General features: G+C 40.3%; 1 protein-coding gene across 3 annotated transcripts; it reads left to right on the forward strand.

Annotated features, from left to right (window-relative positions):
* Positions 1-90: 90 nt before the first annotated feature.
* Positions 91-26,242, forward strand: zgc:113278 (Translocating chain-associated membrane protein 1-like 1-like). Of its 3 annotated transcripts, none has more exons than XM_061689350.1 (12): positions 91-157; positions 251-531; positions 3,787-3,847; positions 3,939-4,057; positions 5,413-5,529; positions 5,608-5,666; positions 5,811-5,895; positions 9,525-9,595; positions 15,158-15,262; positions 15,374-15,517; positions 18,493-18,653; positions 22,939-26,242. In XM_061689350.1, the coding sequence occupies exons 2-12, from the start codon at positions 412-414 to the stop codon at positions 23,010-23,012; spliced, it is 1,116 nt and encodes a 371-aa protein (XP_061545334.1). In that variant the 5' UTR covers positions 91-157; positions 251-411; the 3' UTR covers positions 23,013-26,242. The 3 variants fall into 3 exon arrangements, with proteins under 3 accessions (XP_061545334.1, XP_061545352.1, XP_061545342.1); XM_061689368.1 differs by lacking the exon at positions 22,939-26,242 and adding an exon at positions 20,692-21,365; XM_061689358.1 differs by having other exon boundaries at positions 103-164.
* The last annotated feature ends 1,475 nt before the right edge of the window (positions 26,243-27,717 follow it).

Below are 27,717 nucleotides of genomic sequence, written 5' to 3' on the forward strand. Positions count from 1 at the left end.
TGAAATACAACAAACCTATAAACATGTTCGTGCCATTGTTGGTGTGTAAATACGTCGGTTCCAGGCAATGGTTGTCTGCGGTTCGACTACGTCAGTGACACAGGGCGGTACTGAATGGGTTGTGGGAAAGGAAGGGCCCCTCATCTGGCTTTACAAGGTTGTGGGTAAAAAATATATATATTGTTTTTTTTTTTAAAAAAGACGTGCTAACTAAGTTTTTGTGTATGTTTGGTTCGCTACGATGTTTCAGGACACATGAGCAGTGGACCACTGCGTGGACGGACTGCGGGGGAGCGATCGGCCCTAAAGGGGAGCAAACATCCATCGGCTGCGCGGCGCAGGCTAGCAGCGGTGCGGGTCGCGGGATCCCGCAGCAGCAGGAGGCTGAGAGTCCTGCCTACCGTGTGAGCCATGGGCTTCCGAAAGAAGAACAAGAGCCCACCGGCTCTCAGCCACGAGTTTGTTATCCAGAACCACGCCGACATGGTGTCATGCCTGGCTATGATCATCCTCCTGGGCCTGATGTTTGAGGTACTCTGTGGATGCGATCGTGTTTATTAGCCGCCTAGCTTCTGCGGTTCTGAGGTTCCGTTACCTGGCATGACAGCATGGATAGGATTCTGTGAGGGGCCTACAGTGTAGAAGAGAAAATAATAATAATAATAATAACAATACGTTATACTAGAAATGCATTGAAACACATCGTGCACTCTATTGCATTGTAATTGTGGCATTTTGCAGACAGCATAGTGTTCAGTATTTGGAATATATGTGAACAACTGCAGTTGAATCAATGAACTATAAATAAGATCAAGGAAAAAGGAAGACACTACATAAAATGCAAAGAAAATAATAGAAAATAAGGAATTAAATAAAACATAGTAACAGGTTGCAAGTATTGTGCTCTTTTTTATTCCATGTTAGATAAGGTTGATACATTTATTTATTCCTAACCGTTAACTGATATTATGATTATTAATGAACAAAATATCATATTTTTAAATTTAATTATGTAAATGAATAAAAAAATACCCAACTTTAGAAAATGAATATGTATCAATAGTAGAATATGTGGGGAACTACATGGATGTACTCATAGCCTATAATGTGGGTTTAAAAAAACAAAAACATAAAATACAGTACTATATAGTAGAATTTTATATATAGATCGAGAAAATATGCATATATGACGAGCTCTTTTCGCGAATGATATAAAAGCCAAATTTTAAAATGATTGCACTTGTCATTTATCGTGTATTGTTGTGTGCACTTGAATTTACTTAATTTGAACATGTACACTAATTGTACATGATTAGAATGTGGTAAACGGACGTTATCCCCCCGCCCCCACCCCACTTCTTGAAAATGATGTGTCTATGTTTAAATTGGGAAAATTCAAAGGACTGTCTGGCCAAACGAATGTCATTTTTCTCAGAATAATCCAAATGTATTTATAGTATCCTCAAAAAGAGAGCTTCACATGTATATCAATAGCATTCAGTATTTGACATCCATCCATCCATTTTTCATAACGTTTGTCCCCATCAGGGTTATTGATGAGCTGGAGCCTATCTCAGCTGACTTTGATGTCGTCGAACAATCGCCTGGCACCGATAGACAAACAACAATTTACACTCACAGTGATGAGCAAATTTGGGTCTTAAGTGAACCGAACAGGCATGTTTTTTTTTAATGTGGGAGGACACTGAAACCCACGCAAGCACAGGGAGAACATGCAGATGAGAAAGGCCTGAGTTGAGATTCTAACCGCGAACCTGTGAGGCAGACATGTTGCGTTGAAACTATATACAGTAATTGTCCAAAATGTAAGATCAAAACTTTATTTAACATTCAGGGGTAACTAATATGGTCCTGTTGAAATCTTGATTTGTTGGTTTATAATTCATTTAAGGTTGTGTCATTAATGTGTAGTGATAGTGTAGTGGTTCATTCTGCTGACTTCCATGCATGCAGTGTGGGTTCAGCAGCCAGTTCCAGTGATGGACTGGTGACCAGTCCAAGGTTTCGCCCGCCTTCCGTCCTCAGTCAGCTGAGAGCGGCTCCAGTTCCCAGTGACATTGAACAGCATAAGCGGTAGAGAATGTGGATGGCCGGGTGTGCTTCTGTACTTATCCACAGGGGGTTTGGTGCTGCATAAACTTAACATTCATACATGCAAATCAGTCGCCTTTCGGCGGAATTTGCCATTTTGAACTCAAAATAGGCCATTTACATGAATCGTACAGATCCGATGAGTTTTTCCTTTACGCGCCGGTGCCGTTTAAGTCTAGTTCACCAATCAATCAACACAAGAAAGTCACATGACCTCACACAACGTCTTATGTCGGGCATCCCTGGCATAGGTATTACCACCAGATAAGCCAGCCCGGCTGATTGTCGTGCCATTTTGGGAAGGTCGTCATTAACATAAAGGGAACGGCGCGCTACTCGTGTTTACATTTAGATGAACGAAAACAACAGCTTTCATTTATTGTTGTATTTGTTTGGCACTATCTGCCCAAACGTGGATATTTCAGCCCACGTATAACATGAGAAAACACCTTGCAGTAAAAAACATTTTATTTTGTTATTTTTATTTTATTGATGTTCATGTAGTGGTTAAAAAAAAAAAATCTGAAGTTACTCACTATTTACTCAGTACTTGAGTAATTATTTCACTGTGTACCTTTTACTCATACTCAAGTAATTTTTTTGGAGGACTACTTTTTACTTTTAATTGAGTCACATTATTGTCAAGTAACAGTACTCTTACTTGAGTACAATATTTGGCTACTACCCACCTGTGGAGCTGGCATCCTCTCTTGCTACTCTTATGTTTAAGCAACATTTTTTGCTCATCAGATCAGCCAGTGTTGTATTTGTTGCACTGGTCTTTTGTATTTTCGTGTTGAGGTTGTGGTCCCAGCGGAACCGCGAAGCACACGTAACATCGGAGACAAGAGCTGATCCGCTAGTACGTGTCATATTAATTGGGAAACTAAATCTAATTAGTTTACGGATGTTAATGTTAAATATATTAAGCGACGGAGCGATGTGAGGGGTTATGTCACAACACAGAATGAACTAACTTCAAATCCAGAGATGGCCAAAAAAAAAAAAAAAAATACTTTACTTAATATTTTCCTCGAGGATGCATTTGGGATTAGCCTTTGAAGTTGGTAATAGTGAAAAATGAAGGGAAACAGACAATGATTTTAGTAAATTCTTTCTCATGATTGAGCGTGCTTAAAGACAAGGATGCTATTCATGTGGCACAGCTTGAAGCAGGCATCAGGTGCAGGTGGAGATGTGTCTGCCTCAAGTTGGAGGCCAAAACAAAAAAAGCAAGGAAATGAGACAAATTTAATTTAAATCTTAAATATGTACATCAACATGTACTTGAGCGGTGTAAATAAATGTTATTCTGCTTGAAGTCTTCCAGATTGCTTAATTTATGTTAAAATCCCCCAAAATTCTCTGCAGGGGCCCAGTGATCCCCACAGCCACCCCTACAATGTTTTTTTTTTTTTTTTTTTTTTGGGTCTGTCACATTTTTCATACCTTTGGTGTTTGCATGTCTGAACATTAGACCACTTGAAAACAATTTGGTTCCATGTAACTTCTACATGCTCCTCGCTTAGTGTTGTATTTTTGTCTCACACATAAATAGAGACATTGCACCTTTTGTATGAATTGTCCCCTTGTTATTGTTAAACATTTTGTACCATAATGACAAATTCTACAAAGCAAGCTAAAAACATTATTCTATCACCATTTTCTTTCCAGGTCACAGCAAAGTTTTCCATCATGTTCATCACAGTCCAGTACAACGTCACACAAGTTCTTGGTGAGTAGAAGGCTTGATGTCCGGTGATCGTCTCCTTTCAGAGTACAGGGTCAACAGGCTCATTTACTTCTGCGCTTCTGTGTTTTTCCAGATGAAAAGAATGATCTAGTGAACCTTTACCAGTATGGACCTAAAGATGTGGCCACTGTGTTTTTTTACCTTCTAATTGTCGTCATCCTTCATGCCCTGATACAAGAGTATATTCTTGATGTGAGTATACAAGCTCACCATTCATTCTGTGCCCCTTGTAACGCGGTGCCTTAATATATTGGGTATTTTATATGCTGCACTTTTTGAAACATTTTTTTTGGTAGGCAAGCATTTGTCTCAGTTTTGTCCTTGAAACTATAATCATTCATACACTTCTGACCTCTAAACTACAGGGGAAAAGATGTTTCATATACCTGTGTATGTTTGGAAGGGCCTTCTACGGTGTATCTGGACTGTATGTTGCAGCTATCATTTGAATTTGTTATGTTATGTGCCGTTTCTTATATCCTGAATATTTACAGGATGGAGAAGGATAATATACTGTATAAAATTATTTAATGTGGTAATAAATTTTTGATGTGAATAAAAGTGACATAATTTGGAATTAACTTTTATAGTAGCATATTTTTTAATGGTTTGGAGAGAATCTTTTAATCCAAAATGGGGTTCAAACATCTTGATCTGATTTAATTTTACTCTTTCATAGTGTAATCCTCACCTCTGTTAGTATTCCTTTCAAATCATAAAAGGGGTAATCTAACACTTAATTGCCCGATGATGATATTGTCGTGATATAGCTGAGTCTTCTGAATCCTCAAGCTTCCAGTAAAAATGAATTAATGGACAGTTGGGATTCCATCCCTCATCCTTTGAATTTATAACACATTGGGGACACACCTTTCACAACCAGGAGAATACAAAATATTAATAAATAAAAGTTATTTCTGAATGTGAATGAATTTAATGTTAAACAATTTAATGAAATTAACATCCATCCATCCATTTTCTGAGCCGCTTCTCTTCACTAGGGTCGCGGGCGTGCTGGAGCCTATCCCAGCTGTCATCGGGCAGGAGGCGGGGTACACCCTGAACTGGTTGCCAGCCAATCGCAATGAAGTTAACATTACATAATAATTTAACCTAAACAACTGTTTATGTGGTACACCAATTTGTAATAAGTAGAATAATGTTTCTCTCAATTCACCCACGTCAGTGTTCGATTAAATTGTTGGACCAGGCTGCACACTTCTCTTGTGAGGACTGGTGTTGGTGCTAGTCACCATTCAGAGTTGTGTGCTGTGTTTTTGAAATCATCAAACAATATTAAGTTTAAGATTGGATTTTGTAATACAATCAAGTTGATATTATGTTTGCAAGCACAAGTACAAGTGTAGCTTCTGACCACGTCATTGTCATTTCCGCCTGTTAACAAATATCTTCATTATGAGTCAAATAATCAAACGTAGTCACATTATTTTAACATATTTTGTAGTAAAAACACAAACACTTCTTTTTTGTTTTGTATGCCATTTCAAGAAGTGCCATTTTAATGTCTTCATCTTGTTTTGTTTCAGAAAATGAACAGAAGGCTGCATCTGTCAAAGACCAAACACAGCAAGTTCAATGAATCAGGGCAACTAGCAGCATTTTACCTGTTCTCCTTCATTTGGGGCTGCGGCATCTTGACAGCGGTAAAAACACATCTCTTCAGTGGGTCGCACTATACCTTAATAAAATCTATGTTTCTTTCCATCTTTTGTTTTTGATAGGAGGACTTTGCAAAAAATCCCACTTTCCTATGGGAGGGTTATCCACACACTCACATGGTGTATGTAAATATTTAATTTCATGTCACACTTTGTATTTAAAAATGAAAATAGGCCTATAATGCACAGTGAGAAATAATTATCTGTATACAAATGGAACCCAGGTTCAACATTCAGTATGCACAATATTTTTTTCCTCTGCTCAGTTTTCAGGTCAAGTTTTTCTACATTTGCCAAATTGCCTATTGGCTCCATGCACTTCCTGAGCTGTACTTTCAAAAAGTACGCAAGGTAAGGCTCATATGTAAACAGTCTACATGTTAGCATACTGTACAAGTAATTCAGTGTCACTTAGGTTTTCCAGGCTGCATGCATTTTTTAACAGCTAAAGCAATGCCTTGTTCCTTGTGACGAGTGCAGTTGTATTTATAAAACTGTTGGCCATTCTCACTTCAACACGTGCTTGCACCCTTAGGTATTTTCTTATGTCTTTGATATTTAGGCACTGACTGAGCTTTTAATTGGTGTTTAGGACAACGATTTTAGTAATTCAATCGTACAAGGTAAACAGGAGCTCTTTTGGCTTGCAAATGAAGTAGGCCAGATAATGCTTATCTTAGTTTCACTTAGGCACACATACAGACAGTCAGCCTGTTTTTGTGCCGGTTTTGTCCCTTCCGACCAAGCATGTCAAACGTCAGAAAATCTTAAATCTTATAAGATTATCCTATAAGATTGTTCTTAGGTCTGATGTATGTTAAGAGTGGATTCTTCCCGATTTTAGGCTCTGAAACTGGTTGGGGCCGACAATCTTAAATAATTAACGTGTTCAATATTTCCAACCAAAACCTTTCATTTGTGTGGGGAACCCTTCTCCCAAGTCTTGACGCCAAGAATGGTGACGTGATACAAAATGTAGCCAATCAAAGAAGCACCCAAGACTGATGAACATGGAAATGAACGCAAATGAAAACAATGTTGTTGTGGATTCCCCAGACGGCATGAAGTATTTTCCAAAAGAAGTTGTTTTTTGACAACATCGCCATTTTACAAGGCTCTCGGCCCGCAACCTCCGGGAAACTTTTCAGCAAACATCGGCACATATTCAGAAGTGTTTCTTCTTCTTCTCTGTTTTTTTTTTTAGATCACGTGATCACGCGAGATTTCTAGTTTGGCGGTGGAAAAGACGCTTTATGTGTGTGGTGTGCTGTGTTGAGGGTTTTTGGAGCACACCACACATATGAGGACCATCCATCCATTTTCCCTACTGCTTATCCTCACTAGGATCACGGGTGTGCTGGAGCCTATCCCAACTGACTCTGGGCGACAGGCGGGGTACACCCTGAACGAGTCGCCAGCCAATAGCAGGGCACTTAGAAACAAACAACCATTCACACTCACATTCACGCCTACAGGCAATTTAGAGTCTTCAATTAACCTACCATGCATGTTTTTGCGATGTGGGAGGAAACAGGAGTAAAAAAAAAAACCCCACACAGGCACAGAGAGAACATGCAATTTCCACAAAGGCGAGACCTGATTTGAACAGAATTGAACTCAAAACTATGAGGCATATGTGTTAACCAGTCGTCCACCGTGCCACCCATATGATGACCAAAACTGTTAAATGGCCACTTTTTTAACTTTATGTGTTGGGTCTGTAGCAAATAAAAATTCATTTAAGATTAGGAAAATCTTTATGTGTGTATCAGGCATTAGCATACAGCAGAAGTGAGGGATGTCACTCTATTGCACACAACCCACAGTCAGGGTTTCATGGAAAAAAAGTGCAACATACATGTAATGCGAGAGTTAAAGAAGACACACATTCAACGAACTACGGGTAACATAAACACACATAATCAATGTTACGTTAATCCTTATCGTTCATGAACATTAAGGATTAACGTCTTTATTACGGCAAATGTTCATCATTTTATGGCGCAATGCATACTGGGAGCACACGGCTTCACAATTCTGCTGCATGCAAAATACAGTAACTCTGTGTGACGTCAAGAAAAATCCTGTGATGCAGTGGAAGTTAGTTAATTACTGTAAAATCATTTTGAAGTATTTTACTCTCAGGTATGTGGTAAATAACAGGTGGTGGCAAAGATTTTTTGGGGGTTTATTTTGTAAACAGCTATTCGAAGTAGATGTGCCCGGTGTGCCGACCATCAATTGTGCATCTCTGGCCGACCATCAACAGGAAAGGGTGGGGGGAGGGTAATAGAAACGAGGACATTTTTTGGGGGGGTTTAGATCAATGGAGTCCGTGGACACATTTAAGTCTGCAGCGATTTTCCACCAGCTCAATTTCATATTCTCATACCATCCATCCATCCATTTTCTGAGCCGCTTCTCCTCACTAGGGTCGCGGGCGTGCTGGAGCCTATCCCAGCTGTTATCGGGCAGGAGGCGGGGTGTACACCCTGAACTGGTTGCCAGCCAATCGCAGGGCACATACAAACAAACAACCATTCACACTCACAGACACACCTACAGGCAATCTAGAGTCTCCAATTAATGCATGTTTTTGGGATGTGGGAGGAAACCGGAGTGCCCGGAGAAAACCCACGCAGGCACGGGGAGAACATGCAAACTCCACACAGGCGGGACCGGGGATTGAACCCGGGTACTCAGAACTGTGAGGCTGACGCTCTAACCAGTCGGCCACCATATTCTCATACCGCGAACATTCAATGCTCCAGTTACACACGGGTTGCGGAGTCCTCTTCCGCATATTTGACATCAGCATGCAAGACGATTTGCGCTCCTTTTGAAGGGTATGCAATAACCCGCTTCGACAGGAGATGATTGAAGCCTGTTGTGGTGACACCCAGAGCAGTGGCGGTTTTAGCCCATTTTTGGCAGGGTGGGGGGTGCCAGACTGTCAAGAACTGCCACTGACCCAGACCAGCGCAGATGTAGCATTTTAAATGCCTTGAATGTACACCGGTCCAGTTAAGTGCCAAAGCCAGGTCCAGCCCGCCTCCTCGCAGAGTGGGTAGACAGATACACAAGCTCCGTGTACTAGGCTTTAGACGATCAGGATTTTGGGGGCCGATCATTGAGTTTAAAAAAAAAAATGACAACAGATCACCGATCCGATCATAAGATGGAGCAATGTGTCTATTTAAATGACTTATTCATTTACTGTATATACTTGTGTACTTAATTGCTCCAAAAAATATATTTACAATAAATAATTTATCTTTGTTCATCTATTTATGCCAGTGAGGCATAGTGACAGACAGAACAAATGAATGGTCTATTAGATGGCAGGAAGTACATACAGTAATTAATGTATCCGCTTTTTGTGACATTGTTTGTTGGTGTGTCGTGAGATTTTTCAATTGTAAAATATGTGCCTTGGCTCCATAAAGGTTGGAAATCACTGCTCTAGTCTGATCATGTATTCGAATCAGTCAGGTCAACAACAACAATTACAACATGACAGAAATAATGGGTGCTAACTTACTGTAATTAAATTACTCTACTGTAATTAAATTACTTCACACACCAAAACTTTAGAGCATGATTCGACAGAACGCCTGCATGTTCGCTTACAACCATTAGTGCTAGCACTAGCTTGCTAGTCTACATAACGTGTTGTTGCCTGCTGTATTATATTAAAAGTACGTGAACATACCTCAAGCAAGCCTTACACGAACGTCCTTTCCCGAGCACCGGTGACCACCAACACACGTTTTTCCCCATTTTGTTCTTATAAACACATGGCGCGATCCATTATTGTTGTCGTCAGCATGGTAACGAGTGTATCCAGTCGCATTTGAGTTGACAAGATGAAGCCCAGTGATCGTACAAAACGGTCCACACAAGGCCCCAGCTAATGAATGCATTACTTTATTGTGCTTTCTGTCACTTACTCTTGTCTGATTTGTCTTCTGTCACCATAGGAGGATATCCCCCGCCAACTGTACTACATTTGCCTTTATGTTGTTCACATCGCTGGTGCCTACATCTTAAAGTGAGTAGAGGTTTATGTCATCCGTGATATGATTTTAATTGACTAGAACTAGAACTACTGTGCTACTCTGTTTGCACATGCCTCTATAAACTTAAAAGGGTGAATATTATGCTAATTTACGCAAATTAAAACAGTTCTCAAGTGTCTCAATAACATGTCTCTCTCTGATATGTTTTAGTCAAAATACAATAAGGATCAAGCGCCTATCATCCTGTCTTAACAGAACTTTTGAAAGTACACTGGAACCTCGATAGAACAGACTAATAGGGGCGGGAGGGTCATTCCATATAGTCGATTGTCCATTACATTGAAGCACTTTTTTTTAGGCCATACATACCCATATGACTGTACAGTACAAAATTATTGTTTTGTAGGTTTTTTTTCATGGCCTCGTACAGTAAAAGGTTACTGTAGATAAATATATTTAAAAAAGCTTGAAAATGTTTGAAAGTTTTATGCAAACTTACCATGCGGGTGTGCTTGGTCATGGTGACATTGTTGACGTAGGGTACTCATCGATGGCGAGTCGCTTTCATGAGCCACAAGGAATTAGTGTGCTTCCTAGTTCCAAATCTTTTGCCAGAGGCGTACGGCTTGACAAAAAAAGCTGTTCCTTTAACATGCAGCGTAATTTTGTCACTGCCCAAACTTTGACTTCTTACTTGAGAAAACACCTTGAGGTAAGTTGCAGATGTTTGTGCTTTGATTGACTATAATGACGGGATAAATCCTCGTAAAATGCTTCCACCTCATCGTCGGTGTGGCTGATGGTCGGCGCATATATTTGTATCAATTGAAGCGAGTAACGCTTTCTAATTGAGATGGTACATGTGGCGATTCTATCGGAAACACTTTTGATACTGGTAGCATAATTGCCGATACTTTTATTAATAATGAAACCAACTCCACCATTGCGTCCGCTTTCTGATCCTCTGTAATAAAATAGATGTCCATTATCGAGAGTCAACATAGCTTCATCTTTCCGACGTATTTCACCAAGTCCAATTATATCCCATTTGATGGCTTCTAGCTCATGTTGTAGCTCTTCTAATCGAGAATCGTCCTTTAGCGTTCGGACGTTGAGGGTCGTCTTTTTTGTTGTACTGCCATGAAGAAGGAATAGGCCCTAATCTGCCACGCTGCCCTAATGCGTGTTGGCAGATTGCCCAAACGTAGTCCCATAGTTTTACCTACGGTTAAGCCCCTAAGTGTTGGGCATTTATGGGTGTGTGTGTGTGTGTGTGTATATATATATATATATATATATATATATATATATAATATTTTAAGTTTAAATTGATTTTGGGGGGAATAATATTAAAATTTTGTTTTACTGTGCTCAAAAATGTTCATTCTGGTTGGCCCAATACCCAAATTGTGCTTTGAGTTTTGCCCCCCTGTGCGATTTAATTTGACACCCCTGATAAAGGAGCTTGAAGATATAGACACTGTCAAAGATGTACCAAAGAGGCAAACATTGTTCAAGCTTCCGGACGCTGTGGACGTGTCACTGAATGCTCCCCGGGAATTTCAGCTGTTAATCAAATACGTGCCGTCTCTCACAGTACACTTTCTCAATGCACACACTCACGGGCTGCAGAGAAGCAGCCTCTGAGATGGCGTAATGACAAGCAGCAGTGCCGCTGGGACAATTTTCCCTTCTTTGCCTCCATTGAAATTCAGCGGGCCGTTAACCACGCTGCTGTTGCCGATGAAGTGTGCAGCATAAGCGGACACAGCAGCGCGACGTGCACCGGTCCCCTGGATGATTCCCCCCCCTTCCTCTTCCCCGCCCCATGACGTGTGGCTGGCAACTGTGTGGGTGACGACCCTAATGCCATTGCACTGGACCTCCGCCGGCTACTCTTACCACTGTAGGGCTGGCAATGGGTCATGGGGTGGTGGATCCCGTCCGGTTCGCTGCTGCCTCACAACAAAACATGGGGGGGCAACGGCAGAGACACTGTAGCCCAAATAACACTAAACACATTACACTTCAGGGAAGATGTTTTTTTTTACGTTGTGGGCTTAATTTGATGGCTAACAACACGCTAGACTTGTAGAACTGGAGCAAGTTGTCCTGAATAAGGAAGTGGCAATTCCGCTGAATGGCCACTGCATGGAATAAGGGTGCTTGGTGTTTATATAGTGGGGGTGGGCCGACTCGTGCTGTTCCCTGGTGACCAGAGGTTGGTAGTAACGCGCTACATTTACTCCGTTACATTTACTTAAGTAACATTTTCCATAAACTGTACTTGTCAGAGTACTTCAAATGCACTGTACCTTTGTCTTTTACTTGAGTATTTATGTGAAGAAAGATCGATACTTTTACTCCGTTACAATGATCGACATCCGTTCGCTACTTTTATCCATTCCTGCGCGTCTATTTTCAGACTCCATCTTCAACTTCCTCATATGGTGCTCGTTGTGCCAATCAGACGACACTAGGTAGTCACATGACCGCGCATATAGCCTTCGCGAGCCAATCAAAATGACTCATTTTTGGGGGGGAAAAAACAGCCGCGCGAGTGTGATTACTTTCCAGACTCTGAAAAGCAACAGCTTTGTCATGCAGCTCTTAAATTGTGACTGCCCAAACTATTTCAGCCCACTTCTAACTTCGTTCTATTGTTGTTTTGGCAGTGATTTGGTAAAATTAGCCTTATCATCCGGTGTCGCACACACAATCACTCACACTGGTCAGCGAACAGCTTCTCCATAAAGTCATTTAAGTGAATAAAGCAAATAATGTTTCTGTAGGGCCCAATGCATGTGTTGTTGTTTTTTGGGCAGTTTAAAATTAAAATGGGGGCAGATGTGTGTCGACTCCCATGTATTATTATATTTTTTATTTTATTTGATGTTCATGCTCTGATTTAAAATAAATAAATAAATGAAGTTACTCACAAGTTACTCTTTACTTGAGTAGTTTTTTCATTGAGTACTTTCCTTCTCCTACTCAAGTACATTTTTGGATGACTACTTTTTTACATTTACTTGAGTCATATTATTCGAAAGTAACAGTACTCCTACTTGAGTTCAATATTTGGCTACTCCAACCACCTCTGCTAGTGACGTCAGCATGACCCTGTTTTATCCCCACCCAAAAAAATATCCAGAAAATTTAGCAGGTGAAAACGACTTTGAAGCTATATCTCAACAATTCAGTCCTAAATTATTCTCAGTTTTGAGCACTTACCTTCAAACATATTTAATGTATTTAGAAACAAAACATAAATGACGGGTTCATCTTTAAACATAATATATACAGTGGCTACAGAAAGTATTCAGACCCCCTTCAATTTTTCACTCTTTGTTATATTGCAGCCATTTGCTAAAATCATTTGTTAATTTTTTCCCCTCATTAATGTACACATAGCACCCCATATTGACAGAAAAAAATTTGAATTGTTGAAATTCTGCAGATGTATTAAAAAGGAAAAAATGAAATATCACACAGCCATAAGTATTCAAACCCTTTGCTCAGTACTTAGTAGACGCACCCTTTTGAGCTAATACAGTCATGAGTTGCTGAGAATTGAGATGCAGTTTTTCACACCTGGATTTGGGGATCCTCTGCCATTGCTCCTTGCAGATCCTCTCCAGTTCTGTCAGGTTGGATGGTGAACGTTGGTGGAGGGCAATTTTCAGGTCTCTCCAGAGATGCTCAATTGGGTTTAAGTCAGGGCTCTGGCTGGGCCATTTAAGAAGGGTCACGGAGTTGTTCTGAAGCCACTCCTTTGTTATTTTAGCTGTGTTCTTTGGGTCATTGTCTTGTTGGAAGGTGAACCTTTGGCCCAGTCTGGAGAAGGTTTTCATCCAGGATATCCCTGTACTTGGCCACGTTCATCGTTCATCTCTCGTCTTGCAGCTGAAAAACACGCCCGCAGCATGATGCTGCCACCACCATGTTTCACTGTTGGGACTGTATTGGACAGGTGATGAAGTGTACCTGGTTTTCTCCACACATACCGCTTAGAGTTAAGGCCAAAAAGTCTTGGTCTCATAAGACCAGAGAATCTTATTTCTCACCATCTTGGACTGCAAACTCCATGCAGGCTTTCATGTGTCTTGCACTGAGGAGAGGCTTCCGTCGGGCCACTCTGCCATAAAGCCCCGACTGGTGGAGGGCTGCAGTGATGGTTGACTTTCTAGAACTTTCTCCCATCTCCCGACTGCATCTCTGGAGCTCAGCCACAGTAATCTTGGGGTTCTTCTTTACCTCTCTCACCAAGGCTCTTCTCCCCAGATTGCTCAGTTTGGCCGGACGGCCAGCTCTAGGAAGTCTGGTCGTCCCAAATATCTCCCATTTAAGGATTATGGAGGCCACTGTGCTTTTAGGAATCTTACATGCAGCAGAAATGTTTTTGTTAACTTGGCCAGATCTGCGCCTCGCCACAATTCTGTCTCTGAGCTCTTCAGGCAGTTCCTTTGACCTCATGATTCTCATTTGCTCTGACATGCACTGTGAGCTGTAAGGTCTTATAAACACAGGTGTGTGGCTTTCCTAATCAAGTCCAATCAGTATAGTCAAACACAGCTGGACTCCAATGAAGGTGTTGAACCATCTCAGGGATGATCAAAAGAAATGGACAGCACCCGAGTAAAATATGAGTGTCACAGCAAAGGGTATGAATACTTATGGCTGTGTGATATTTCACTTTTTCTTTTTTTAATAAATCTGCAAAAATTTCAACAATTCTGTTTTATTCCTGTCAATATAGGGTGCTGTGTGTACATTAATGAGGAAAAAAATGAACTTAAATTATTTTAGCAAATGGCTGCAATATAACAAAGAGTGAAATATAATATATATATATTTAACTGGGTCTGAATACTTTACGTATCCACTATATATATATATATATATATATATATATATATATATATATATATATATATATTTTAGTACAGAAATAAAATAAAAGTCATAATTTCTTTTTGGTGGAAAGATCTGGAATAAGATGCATGGTGATTAGTGACCAAGATGTTGACAGTACAGTGAGTTGAGGAACCCCCCCCCGTCGGGTGGAATTAAAAAGTCGGTATGTCATGGGGGAGGAAGGATTTCCTCTGTCAGTGGAGCAGGGCAGTGGCAGCTGCCTGTCACTCTAGCTGCTCTTCTGCTCTTCCTGGAGATGGTGCTGTGGAGTGGGTGCTGTGGAATGTCCATGATGGACATAAGCTAGATAGACAGACACAGACAGGCAGGGCAGATAGACAGATGAACACAATGCACCTCCATTCAGAAATAAGCTCCTCACATACGTGTGACAGTGTGTCACTTTAACGTCTTTCAAACTTAAAAATAAATTGGTCATGCCATGCTGACCAATCTGGATAGTTACTTAAATTAAGTCTATGACACAATATTGCTAGTTAATGGACTGATTATCTTTTTATGAGCTATGGCCTGTGTCAAAGTATTAATATTTATATAAATAATTTTTAGGTCATCACTGTCCAATAATTCACTGTTTTATGACGATTATGAGACTGATAATTAGACCACCAGTAATCAGTGAACGTTTCTTTGTTGTTTGCTTGCGCTCATTTGTTCAGCCTCCACCGACTCGGTGTCGTCTTGTTGGTCCCTCACTACTTGGTGGAGCTCCTGTTTCACGCCTCACGCCTCTTCTACTTCAGTGATGAGAACAAGCAGAAAGGGTACCGTTCATACAACTATAAAAATTGTCATTTAGATGGTGGCTTACTTTTCTTTTAACTGAACCAGATTGTGTAACGTAATACCATTTTGTTTTTGTTTTCTTGTTACAGTTTCACTCTGTGGGCTTTGCTTTTCGTCATCGCTCGCCTCCTCACGCTCACTCTTTCAGTCCTGACATTTGGCTTTGGGTTGCCCCGGACAGAAAACCAAGGCTTTTCTCTTGTGGAAGGCAACTTTAATGTACTCACCATAAGGTAAATCCAACTGCCAAAAATATGAAATCGATACTGTTTTTCTGATGAATCTGAATGGATTATTTTGTTTGCAGAACCCAGTTTTTCATAAATATTCAGATTTTGTGAGTTAGCAACACGACTGTCGAGATTTGGAAGACACATTTGAGTAAAATTCTCTGCTCAACTACATTAAACTATTATCATTTTAAGTTGTTATTTTTTTAGGGTGCATTGGTTTCTTGGTATTAAACACCTATAGTCTGTGTGTACCCTAAAATAGAGAACTTTAAAGAAATGTAAACAGTTTCAGAGAAAAGTGTTTTCCTGCATATGAGGTGTGTCTGAAAAGTCCTAGAACGGCTGTCACAAAAGATATACTGTATTTCCCAACCCCCAAACTACGAGTTTTCCCCTTAAACGTGGGTCAGACGATCAACCAGCATATCTATGTAGAGATCAAGAGATCTGGCGGCATTTGCTTCATTTATTTCGCGAGAAGAGGACAGAGTTGACAGGACAACTTGTGGTTGCTTTACCATGACTTTGCACTTGCTCACGATGCCCTGCGCATCCCATAGTTCCTGGCCAAGAATTTTGCTTTGCTGTAGCAACCTCCCTACTGACCAGACCTGGCTCCGAGTGATTTTTTTACCGCTTTCCCAAGCTCAAGGACGTCATAAAGGGAACCCACTTTGAAGACGTGGTTGACATTAAGATAGCCGTGATGAGCTGTGGAGGAACCCGGAATAATCTTTCCAGGGATGCATGAACACATGGCAGAGAAGGCTGGGAGAATGTATAAGACTCCAGGGGGATTAGTTTGACCTTTGACTTATTAGTATTGTGCCCCTCTTGTGTGTTGAGTCCACCTAAGATCAATGTTGGGGCCCCTCCTTTTCACAGTATACTGTATACGCTGCCCCTTGGGAAAATCCTGCAGAACTTTATTATCGATTTCCAATGTTATGCACATGATACTCAACTGTACATTCCGCTGAATCCCAGCTCCGGCGATGTTTTGCAAATTATGGCCCGTCTGTCAGAAAGTGTGATGGTAAAAACTTTATGAAAGTACACAACACCAAAAGTAAAGTCATCATAACTACACCCTCTGGCCCTAATCGTAGCAGCAAACGTAATTTTCTCTCCTCCCTGAGTGCCCTATCAAACAATCAGAATCAGAATCATCTATATTTGCCAAGTATGTCCAAAAAAACACGAGGAATTTGTCTCCGGTAGTTGGAGCCGATCTAGTACGACAACAGACAGTCAATTGACAGAGAACACTTTTGTGACATAAAGACATTGACAAAAAGAAAAATAAGCAATAAAGGGTTGCTAGTTGTCTGGTAATGCCGGTACATTATTTTTTTTTTTTGGACAATTGTGCAAAAGATGCAGAGTCCTCTAGCACTTAGAGCAGTTCGAATGACTAATATTGCAATAGTCCGGTGCAATGACCATTGTGCAAAGGGCGCTGAGACTTCAAGGAGTGTATGCGGTTTAAAGTGACGAGTAGTGCGATCATCTGGGACAATGTTGGTTGTGCAAATGTCGCAGATACTCCTCAGTCAGTGTGCAAATGGAGCAAATGCTGCTCTGGCATGAGTGGCCAGTATTGGTCAACAACAGATATGCAAATAGTGCAGCATGGCGAGACTACTACAGTGAGTGCACGAGTAATATAGAATTGGCCCGACAGAAATGTGACAACGAACTCAAGTCAAAAAATTGTTGTAATGGAATTGTAAGTTAGCTGTTTAAGAAGTTGATCGCAAGAGGGAAGAAGCTGTTGGAATGTCTGCTAGTTCTAGTTTGCATTGATCGGTAGCGCCTACCTGAGGGAAGGAGCTGGAAGAGCCGGTGACCGGGATGTGGAGATTCCGAGAGGATTTTGCATGCTCTTGTCTTAGTTCTGTCCTCAAGGGTGGGTAGGGGGTTACCGACAATCCTTTCAGCAGTTTTGATTGTCCGTTGCAGTCGGAGTTTGTCCTTTTTTGTAGCAGCACCGAACCAGACTGTGATGGAAGAACACAGTACTGATTCGATCACCGCTGTGTAGAATGTGAGGACAGACGCCTGGAACCTGGGAGTCAATTTTGATTCAGAGCTGTCCTTTGATGCTTAAGTCACCAACATGATGCAGATTGCCTACCTCAGATAATGAAACAAATTCAGGTAAATTCGGTCCCCCATAGATCTGGAAAAAGTAATCCATACTTTTAATATTTACAGCCTGGATTACTGCATCTCAGTCTATTTAGACTCCAGACTAGAGATTAAACGCAAGACTATATAGACTCCAATTAATCTAAAACACTTAAGACAAGTTTTTAACCAGCACAAAGAGAAGTGCGTTACTCTAGTCTTTGCTGATCATAAATTTTAATTATCCATCCATTTTCTGAGCCACTTCACCTCACTAGGGTCGCGGGCATGCTGGAGCCTATCCCTATCATCGGGCAGGAGGCGGGGTACACACTGAACTGGTTGCCAGCCAATCGCAGGGCACATACAAACAAACAACCATTCGCACTCACATTCACACCTACAGGCAATTTAGAGTTGTCAATTAACCTAGCATGCATGTTTTTGGGATGTGGGAGGAAACCGGAGTGCCCGGAGAAAACCCACGCAGGCACGGAGAGAACATGCAAACTCCATACAGGCGGGGCCGGGGATTGAACCCTGGTCCTCAGAACTGTAAGGCAGACACTCTAACCAGTCGCCGACCGTATCAACAATCAATTCTACACAACTGTCAGAACTCTCAATGATCATTTAATTGACTGTTATGCCCAATGCTAGTCAATATGGACTATATTGGTACAGTCTGTCTAATCGTGCAGGAATGCATTAGAAACTACAGAAGATGTCTTTTTCGTTATGGAAACCATGTACTGTATTTCACTCAGTTTTAACATGCGAACACAAATCACTGTATATACAAGTTTAATGGTGTTGGTTTAAGTGTGTCTGTTATGCCCCACTAGGATAGCATGTTTGGCAGCCATCTGCCTGACTCAGGCTTGGATGATGTGGAAGTTCATCAATTTCCAGTTGAAGAAGTGGAGAGAAAACACCCAGATCCAGGCCTCAAAGAAGAAGACAGCCAGCCCAAAGAGCAAACCTCACAAAAGGGAGCTTACAAGAGGTGAGTGGTTCAATGCCTCATGGTTTAGTCAGCAGCAGCAAACTGACACAGTGCACATACGTGTAGTTGAAGAGGCTGCATACATTTTGTCCATTGAACAGGGGTCGGGAACCTTTTTGGCTAAGAGAGCCATGAAAGCCACATATTTAAAAATCTCCGTGAGAGCCATATCATATTTTTTTTAACACTGAATACAACTTAAAGCATGCATTTTTAAGTAAGACCAACAATTTTTGAATATAAATCTGAATTTATTCTTTTTGATGTTGTTACACTGAAGCTAATCAATAATAAATAAAATATTTCTCAACATTAATGCGACTTCCGATGTTGCATGGTTTTGCTGATGGCTTCAGAGTCTGGTTGATACGTGGTGAGTTTAAGCTTCATGCAGGCTTCCATCCTTTCAACATGATCGCAGGTAGGTCTTGATGTTTTTTAGATGTCACAGTGACCTTAGATCCATACATAGATCCAAACATAGATCCAATACAGCAATACGCACATGTTGCAGTGCGTTACAAGTTTTGACATTCAACTGGTCTGCGGGTTGAAGTTTTTTCATTTCCGTCCACTTGTGTTTGTTTTGTGTCATACGAGTCTTACCGAATTGAGCAAAAAACACCTCCTGATGCAGAATGCGATGACATTTTAGGATGGGTCTACAGTATGTTCGTGTTCACAAAAAGGTGCAACAAAACTTCTCTATTTCCCTGCCATACACGGAGCACCATCAGTACACACTGAAATAAGTTTAGCCATCGGTAGATTTTTTTCTTTAGTTAACTTAATGAAAGACGAATAAATCCTCCCCTCTTGTTGACCCTTTCAGTGGTAAAACAGTAAGACTTTCCTCACACAGTTTGTCACTGGCAGCATACCTTGCAATCACATTGAGTTGCAATAAATGGCTTAAGTCTGTTGACTCATCCAATGCGAGGGAAAAGTATGGCGCTGCATTTATGCCATTCACTTGTTTCCTCTACTTGGTTTGCCATCATGATGGTACGATTGTGAACAGTTCTTGCTGACAGAGGCATGTCTTTTATATTTGACCGTTCTGTTGATGAAATTTTACCATTGCATATTAGACACACCACAGAACCTGTCCATTCATGCTGAAATATATAGTAGCCTACTCCTCACCTTTCTTTCTTTTCGCCTTCTTCTTCGACAAAAGAGTTTGCTTCGCAGAATTGGCTTGCTGACTATTTGACTAAAAGGAGGGAAGTTTACTTCTTAATCTCACAAAGACCCAGGTAGGTTACCGCATTATCCAATAAAAATAGTTTTGGTGTCTGACCCTACTGTACCCGGAAAGACAGCTGACATTCTAATCAAATGCATGAGAGTGTGTTATATTTTGAGCATTATTCTTAACACTGTGATTTCTGCAGTAGTGCGCAGTGAGAGCCTTCAGAGCCTTCTCTGCTGGTCTAAACACTATCAAAAGCACTGACCCACGTTTACAATTTGATTAAATAATTATATATATATATATATATATAATTATAATTATATATAATATATATATATATGTGTGTACATATATATATTTCCAACAGTCTTTTTGTCTTCATTTCATAACGTGTGTCTTATCTTCCCGGCTTCCAGTCGTGTATCGTATATATAGATTTTTTTTTTTTATGTCCAATCAGATTTCAGCTTCTGTTTGTTGTCATGTAAATGTAATCTCCCCAAGGCCTTCAGAATCCCAGGTGCAGGCATCAAGCACATACACACTGTTGAAATGGTCGTTTCTTTTTTTTAACCAATCAGATTTTAGATTCACCACAGTGGCTTTACAAAGGCTGAGCGCCATCAGCATTTTTCCGTCCTCTGGTTGGTTCAGCTAAATAGTCTGTGTACCCCTCTGATTGGTTGAGCTGAAAATGCGCATAAGATTGATTTACTGGGGAGAACGATGTCGGATATGATTAAAAATTCAATTTGAATGCTACTTTTCAAGAAAAACTTGACTTTGGGAGGCTAGGTCAACCAACATAGTTGTTGTCTGGCTTGTTTTGGGCACTTTCAGAGCAGCATGTATGAGCATGACAGGCAGGGGAAAAGAAAGGTCTCTGCGTCTATATCAGCATCTCCAGTGAGTATGATGTATTTTATTCTAGGTATTCATATTTTTGCCATGTTATTAGATAAATATTAATTGTGAAGTGCTATACTGTAGTGTGTACACTACAACCTCAGACCAATATAGAGAATTTGAGTTGTTTGGAGGTGATGTATTGGAAGATAAATTTAGCTGTGTTTCTCGCTTTAGTGATAATGGCATTCATCCTCAAATATGAGAAATGCCTCTGTCTCTTGTTTAATGCCACACAGTTATATAGCATTTTTGTACAGTATTTTGCGACATGATGGTGTTTTTAAGAGGTGGATTACGTCACTAAAGCTCCAGGTCCAAAACTCACTGCCTGCCATGGATTTCTGTAATTTTTTTATTTTAAAAGTCAGCGGAATTATTCATTATTTATCGTGTTAAGAAATGTCAGCTAAGATTTATCTCCAAGCCAGATGCAGTCCTCAAAAGAGCCACATAGGTTCCCGACCCCTGACATAGACGTTCATAGAAGACTTTTGTCTTTCTAGAATAGTTGGTTAGGGTTATCCTTTTATGTCAAAGTAACAATATTTAACTTCAAACTTTCATGTTTTGTTTGTCTGTGTTTGTAGGGATATCATGTTTTTTTTTAATCAATTTTCTGTACCGCTTATCCTCACGAGGATCACGGGCATGCTGGAGCCTATCCCAGCTATCTTTGGGCGAGAGGTGTGGTACACCCTAAACAGGTCGCCAGCCAATCGCAAGGCACATATAAACTCACTCACTATGCACTCACATTCACACTTACAGGCAATTTACAGTCTTCAATCAACCTACCCCGCATGTTTTTGGGATGCGGGAGGAAACCGGAGAACCCGGAGAAAACCCACACAGGCATCAGATTTGTTCTGTCTGTTCATCTATTGAGATGATTCCGATTCTGATGTCTTGATACCTTGAAGTATTCGGATTTAGAGGGGAACATCCATCCATCCATTTTGTGAGCCGCTTATCCTCACTAGGGTCGCGGGGGTACTGGAGCCTATCCCAGCTATCATCGGGCAGGAGGCGGGGTACACCCTGAACTGGTTGCCAGCCAATCGCAGGGCACATAGAAACAAACAACCATTCGCACTCACATTCACACCTACGAGAAATGTAGAGTCTTCTATTAACCTACCCTGCATGTTTTTAGGAAGTGGGAAGAAACCGGAGTGCCCGGAGAAAACCCACACAGGCATCAGATTTGTTCTGTCTGTTCATCTATTGAGATCAAATGTTGCACAATGTGTCACAATCTTGTGTTCCCAAATTGGCAACCGGGATATTGTACAACATATCTTGATACCTTGAAGTATTAGGATTTAGAGGGGAACAATTCTTATTAATTATTGAGTTAAAAGGTAGGCTCAAAGACCTTTCGGTCCATTGTGTGTTTTTCATCCAGCTCCAAATTCAAGTGAAAAAAAGAAATCATCCCCTGACAGCAAAACATTGCAGCGGCAATAGATTTAGTAGGAGCAAGGCTTGTTTGTCTCAGAAACTGGCTGGAAGAGAACATTTATTGTGGGGCCAATGGGCTTGTTGTTATTAAAACAGACTAAAATTCCTATATGAAAATAATATGGACTGTAGTGTTTTTATGCACAGGATACTGGGACTGTGTCTGTTTATGTTATATATCCTTTTTTTTTTTTTTTACAAACCCCAATTCCAATGAAGCTGGGATGTTGTGTTTTTATATTATTCAATACGGTTTGCAAATCCTTTTCAATTTTATACACTACAAAGACAAGATATTGAATGTTCAAACTGATTAAAGTTTTTTTTTTTTTTTTAAATGTTCTCTTGTTTTGAATTTGATGCCTGCAACACGTTCCAAAAAAGCTGGTACGGCTTCATGAGAATTTGGGTTTGTAGATTGTAGAAATGGCGCTGGTCTTTTTTACTTTTGACCAAGGATATTTTAGGGTTTTAATTAATTACACAGCCTCTAATCTATTTGCTTCGTGTAAATGAAAACTTCACATTTTATATATATATATATATATATAAACTCCCACCTCTAAAATATATGTACAGAGCTCAAGGTGGGGATAAAATCAATAGAATGAACGATTCCAGCCCACTTTACTAGGGGTATCTGTCAAACATGTTCTGTGTTGTAATGTCGGAAACATTGTTCTAAAACCTGCTGTTTCTGTTCACTTGTTTCATCAGCTGGAGCTGCCAATGGAATTGTGAAGCCTGATGATAAAACATCACCACGGGCGAGAAGAGTTAAAAACTCATAACAACGGCGAAGTTGAGAAAAAGATGGCATGGTGACATACTCTATGTTCTATACACCACTTAGCACCGTGTCTACTGCGTTCTAAACAAAATCACAAGGAAACCCCACATAGCCGTCTCTTTGGTATTGAGATTCCCTTTGTGAGACACACTGCGAGTTCTTAACTTGGTTCTCTTTCTATTGGAGCTTGGCAAGACAGAGTTGGGTCTGATGCTTTAAACTGAACCGATTTCACTCTTCAAAAAAGTGTCCTTTTGTGTACAACCATGATCCTACGTTGAGTTGTTTTCCACTGTTATGACATGGAATGAATCCAAATTTTGGTTCTTTAAAATGCAACTTAATGTGAAGTTTTAATTTACACGTAAACTGTACAAGGTTGATTGGTTGTTTGATTATTTGTTTAGTTGTTTGTCATATTTTTGTTTGGGCCTTAATTAGTTAAACTGACCAAACAGGCTGCTGAGTCATGTCCCTAAAAATTATGTTTTTTTTTTTTTGTCTTTTTGTTTTTGTTTTGTTTGTTTTTCAGGAAAAAACACATCCCTATTAATCACTGTGTATAGTAGTAATGTTATTTAGGTACTGTGTTAAAGTTGTGAGTTAATGATAATTTATTCCAATTATGATGGCCAGTGCCTTTGAAATCCAACGCCGTATTGAGGCATTTTTTTCTCATTTTATGTAATCCTCACTCACCTGGTTCTCAGCTTCACCCTGCTCAAGGGGACTCTCCACATCTGGAAGCTGTGCTCGAACCTCTGAGGCTTTAACGTATGCATACAGTTAAATCCAACTATCAGCATGAGTAGACACTTGAGCATGAAGGCTGCAACTCAGTGTTTTTGTATGGTAACGTTGTCAATGCATGGTAGTTTGAACACACTGGCTAACGCCTACCTGTGCTATTGAGTTTGCTACTCTCTCTCTCATACACACACACACAGACAGAAGCATTCAGTGGCCTTTTTTACAACTGCTGCAAGAGGGTTATTTATTTTTATCACAGACTATTGATGGTTATTGTAACCAGCAAACACAGCGGTACATAGCAACTGTGTTCAGTTATTCCAAACAATACAATCCTTCTTCAAGTGTCCTTATAATGTCAGTGAGCTGTATCACTTGTTCTGCTTGTGTTTGTTCTGTCTGCATTCTCATTTTTTCCTTTTACATTTTGGTGCCTCAAAGCATAAACTGTTCCCCAGCTTACATCCTGTGGTGCAATGGGAGGTGTGTCTATGTGCGTTCTGCTTATTGTAGATGTGTGTGAATCAACTTGGCCTGAATTATGATGACGACAAATCTGTTTGTCTGTCTGTAACTTGTCTGTTGAAGAAAAAAATGACAGCCTGTGTGCAGTGCATGAATTGTAAGAATATGTCAATTAAATCCTGCCTCATCTGATCCCCTGCAAACTTTAAAGAATGCCTGTTACACATTTCTGCGTGTAAAAGGCTAAGTTGCAAAAGTTGCAGTTGCTAAATGTTTGTGTTTGCACACCCCCAGATAACGTTCCCTTTTTTTTTTGAGTGCCTGTGATTGTGTTTAGCTGCTAGGTATCACTCAAATGGTCCTGCCTGTTGGACCTTATCTTTCCTCTCCTGGACCATTGGATCTGTGAAGAGAAAGAATTCAGAGTTTGTTTGGAGTCTCAGTGTAGAAACAAAACAGGGAAGAAATAAAAATGCCAATCCTGTTTGCTGCTTTTAGTTCACCATATTGAGAATTGGGCAGTCCACTTAGAGTAGTGTTTGACGGTGTCTCACAATAGAAAGAAAAGCAGAGGACTATCGAAGACATAAAAGCAACCCTAAAATGTAATAAGTGTCAGATTGTAAAAGCTATTTTTATATTGGGGTCGTCAGACTCTATTGTTATTCTAAATGGTGTGAATATGTTTTGCATTTAAATAGTTTTCAATCCAAGAATGAAGCCTGCTAAACTGTTAGTGTGGGTATATATTGTTGCGTGAGTGTATATTTAATTTCATTGCTTTATTTAAGTTGTATTTTGACCATGATCTAATAATCTACATAACCAAACTATTAGAACAAGGGTGGGCAAACGTTTGTGCTCAAGGGCTACATTTGATTTTTAAAATTGACAGATGGACCAGATCATTGGAGAGGTAAAAAAAAAAAGGTGTATGTAAAATGTGTAAAAAAAAATGTATGTGTATTATTAAGTACATCGATTATAATTGATAAACCAATATTTTGATACAAAAAGACACAATATTATTTAATTAGATAAAAACAATACAAAATAAATAAATGAAAATATTCATTTTAATTTGCCAATTTTAGGGGTGGAAAACTAACTTAAAGCAAATAAATATTACAGTTTTGTTAATAATATAAATGCTTGGTGGCCCAGATTAAAGAACAGAGCAGGACGTATGTGGCCCATGATTTAGAGCCTTGCTCATCTGCAATCTGCAATTTGGCTCTGCATTATGTACTCTACTGCAGTCAAACTGCACAGTATATTTGCCAAAAATGCAACGTTTGCAAAAAATAAATAATAATAATAATAAATAAAATGCATCACACAATACACACATTTGGCATTGTTTGTTGGAATGATAAATTGGAGATGCCATCAATCCATTTTCAGTACCGCTTATCTTCACTAGGGTCGAGGGCGTGCTGGAGCCTATCCCAGCTATCTTCAGGCGAGAGGCGGGGCACACCCTGTACTGGTCGCCAGCCAGTCACAGGGCACATATCAACAAACAAACAACCATTCACACTCACATTCACACCTATGGGCAATTTAGATTCTTCAGTTAACCTATCATGCATGTTTTTGGGAGGTGGGAGGAAACCGGAATACGCGGAGAAAACCCACACATGCACGGGGAGAAAATGTAAACCCCACACAGACGAGGCTGGGATTTGAACCCAGGTCCTCAGAAATGTGAGGCAGATGCGCTAAGCAGTCATACACCATGCTGCCATAAATTGGAGAAAATAATCTATTTGCCTTTTTAACTGACATTTGCAAATGCCTTTGCTTTGAAAAAGACATGTTTTGATTGCATTTTTTCATATTTCATTTTTGGATGGATTTATTTTTATGTAGCTACCTGTTATGTGATGATTGTGCATTTGCTTTTTCAAATGTTTTCTCTGAAATGGTCTGCTGGTAAATATAAATACGGTATATATTTATGCAAATTCATGTGTGTTCTGATCACCTTGTTGTCACTTTTTACATTTTGTGTTTAAATAAAGGTTTTATCTCATTACTCAAGCCTTTTGACCCATTTGAATCAGGTGAACTAATTGGAACACTGCAGCTTTTGCATTATTGGACTATTTCTAAAATAATTGATATCGATTTTACCCCTAATTGAACTATTTTTTTTGTTGTTGTTTGTTTTTCCTTAATGGGCGGCACGGTGGACGACTGGTTAAGAGCGTCAGTCTCACAGTTCTGAGGTGCGGGGTTCAATCCCCGGTCCCGCGTGTGTGGAGTTTGCATGTTCTCCCCGTGCCTGTGTGGGTTTTCTCCGGGCACTCCGGTTTCCTCCCACATCCCAAAAACATGCATGCATTGGAAACTCTAAATTGCCCGTAGGTGTGAATGTGAGTGCGAATTGTTGTTTGTTTGTATGCGCCCTGCGATTGGCTGGCAACCGGTTCAGGGTGTACCCCGCCTCCTGCCCGATGATAGGCTCCAGTGAGGAGACCCTAGTGAGGAGAAGCGGCTCAGAAAATGGATGGATGGATGTTTTTCCTTAACTGTGTTGACAAATTTAAGCGTTTTAAGTGTGCATGCTTGTTTGTCTATGTGTGCCCTGCGATTGGCTGGTGACCATTCCAGGATGCCTCGCCTCTCACCCGAAGTCAGCTGGGATAGGCTCCAGAAAACGGATGGATAGAACTGATCAGTGGGATTTATTGTCTTAATCCTACTTCTTGGAATACCACCAGAGGGCATCGCTGAACCTTTTTTTTTTTTTTTTTTTTTTTTTTTTAACCAGGCGGACGGAAGGGGTCTGCAGGGGCATTGCTGCATACAAAACTGCATGAATAAACCATTCGTCAGAGTGAGAAAGAGTGAAACATTATCTTCTCAACCAATATAGCTTGTGTCAATTGATTAAGTCCTCAGCTGTCAATTGACCAAATCAGGTGACATTAATCTAAATTTGGGTGTCGGCCTCCAACTTGACTGCTGTAACACTAACATGACCTTTGTATTCATCGATCGTCAGGAATGAGTGCGCCCCAGAAAAAAAGAAAGACACCTACAGCTTACTGCTCACATGTTGTGCTGCTCCAGCGTAATGGCTTTTCTTAGGCCAAGCAGACAGCATGATGGATCATGAAGAGGCAGGGAGGAAGGCTCCAGCTCTGCAGGGTCACCACAAGGACGGGAGTTCACGCACACATTTTCCATCAAACACACACAAAATCATCTATGGCCCAAACGTTTATGCTCTGGATTGTCTGGAGTGTGCTTAAGAGGCAAAATATTCAGGATAAAAGTGAGGCGAGCAAACTCCCCCATTAAGTCCACGAACCCCTACAACTAACGAGGATGAATCTTTCTGTGAATTGCTCGTATTATGTGTAATTTCCATATAAATTAACTTCATTAAAAGTGGAGTACTTTCTTATTTAACAAAGCTCATTTTAAATTCTGTATTTAATAGGACATGTAATCCCAGACTTGCAGACAAATAGCCACCAATT

This window comes from Phycodurus eques, chromosome 1 (assembly GCF_024500275.1).
Source record: "Phycodurus eques isolate BA_2022a chromosome 1, UOR_Pequ_1.1, whole genome shotgun sequence".
Classification (NCBI taxonomy): domain Eukaryota; kingdom Metazoa; phylum Chordata; class Actinopteri; order Syngnathiformes; family Syngnathidae; genus Phycodurus; species Phycodurus eques.

Coding starts and splice junctions, on each gene's coding strand:
- zgc:113278 (XM_061689350.1), top strand. CDS start 412: ATGGGCTTCCGAAAGAAGAACAAGAGCCCACCGGCTCTCAGCCACGAG. Junction 15,263..15,373: donor GATGAGAACAAGCAGAAAGG/GTACCGTTCATA, acceptor TTCTTGTTACAG/TTTCACTCTGTGGGCTTTGC. Junction 18,654..22,938: donor CAAAAGGGAGCTTACAAGAG/GTGAGTGGTTCA, acceptor TTGTTTCATCAG/CTGGAGCTGCCAATGGAATT.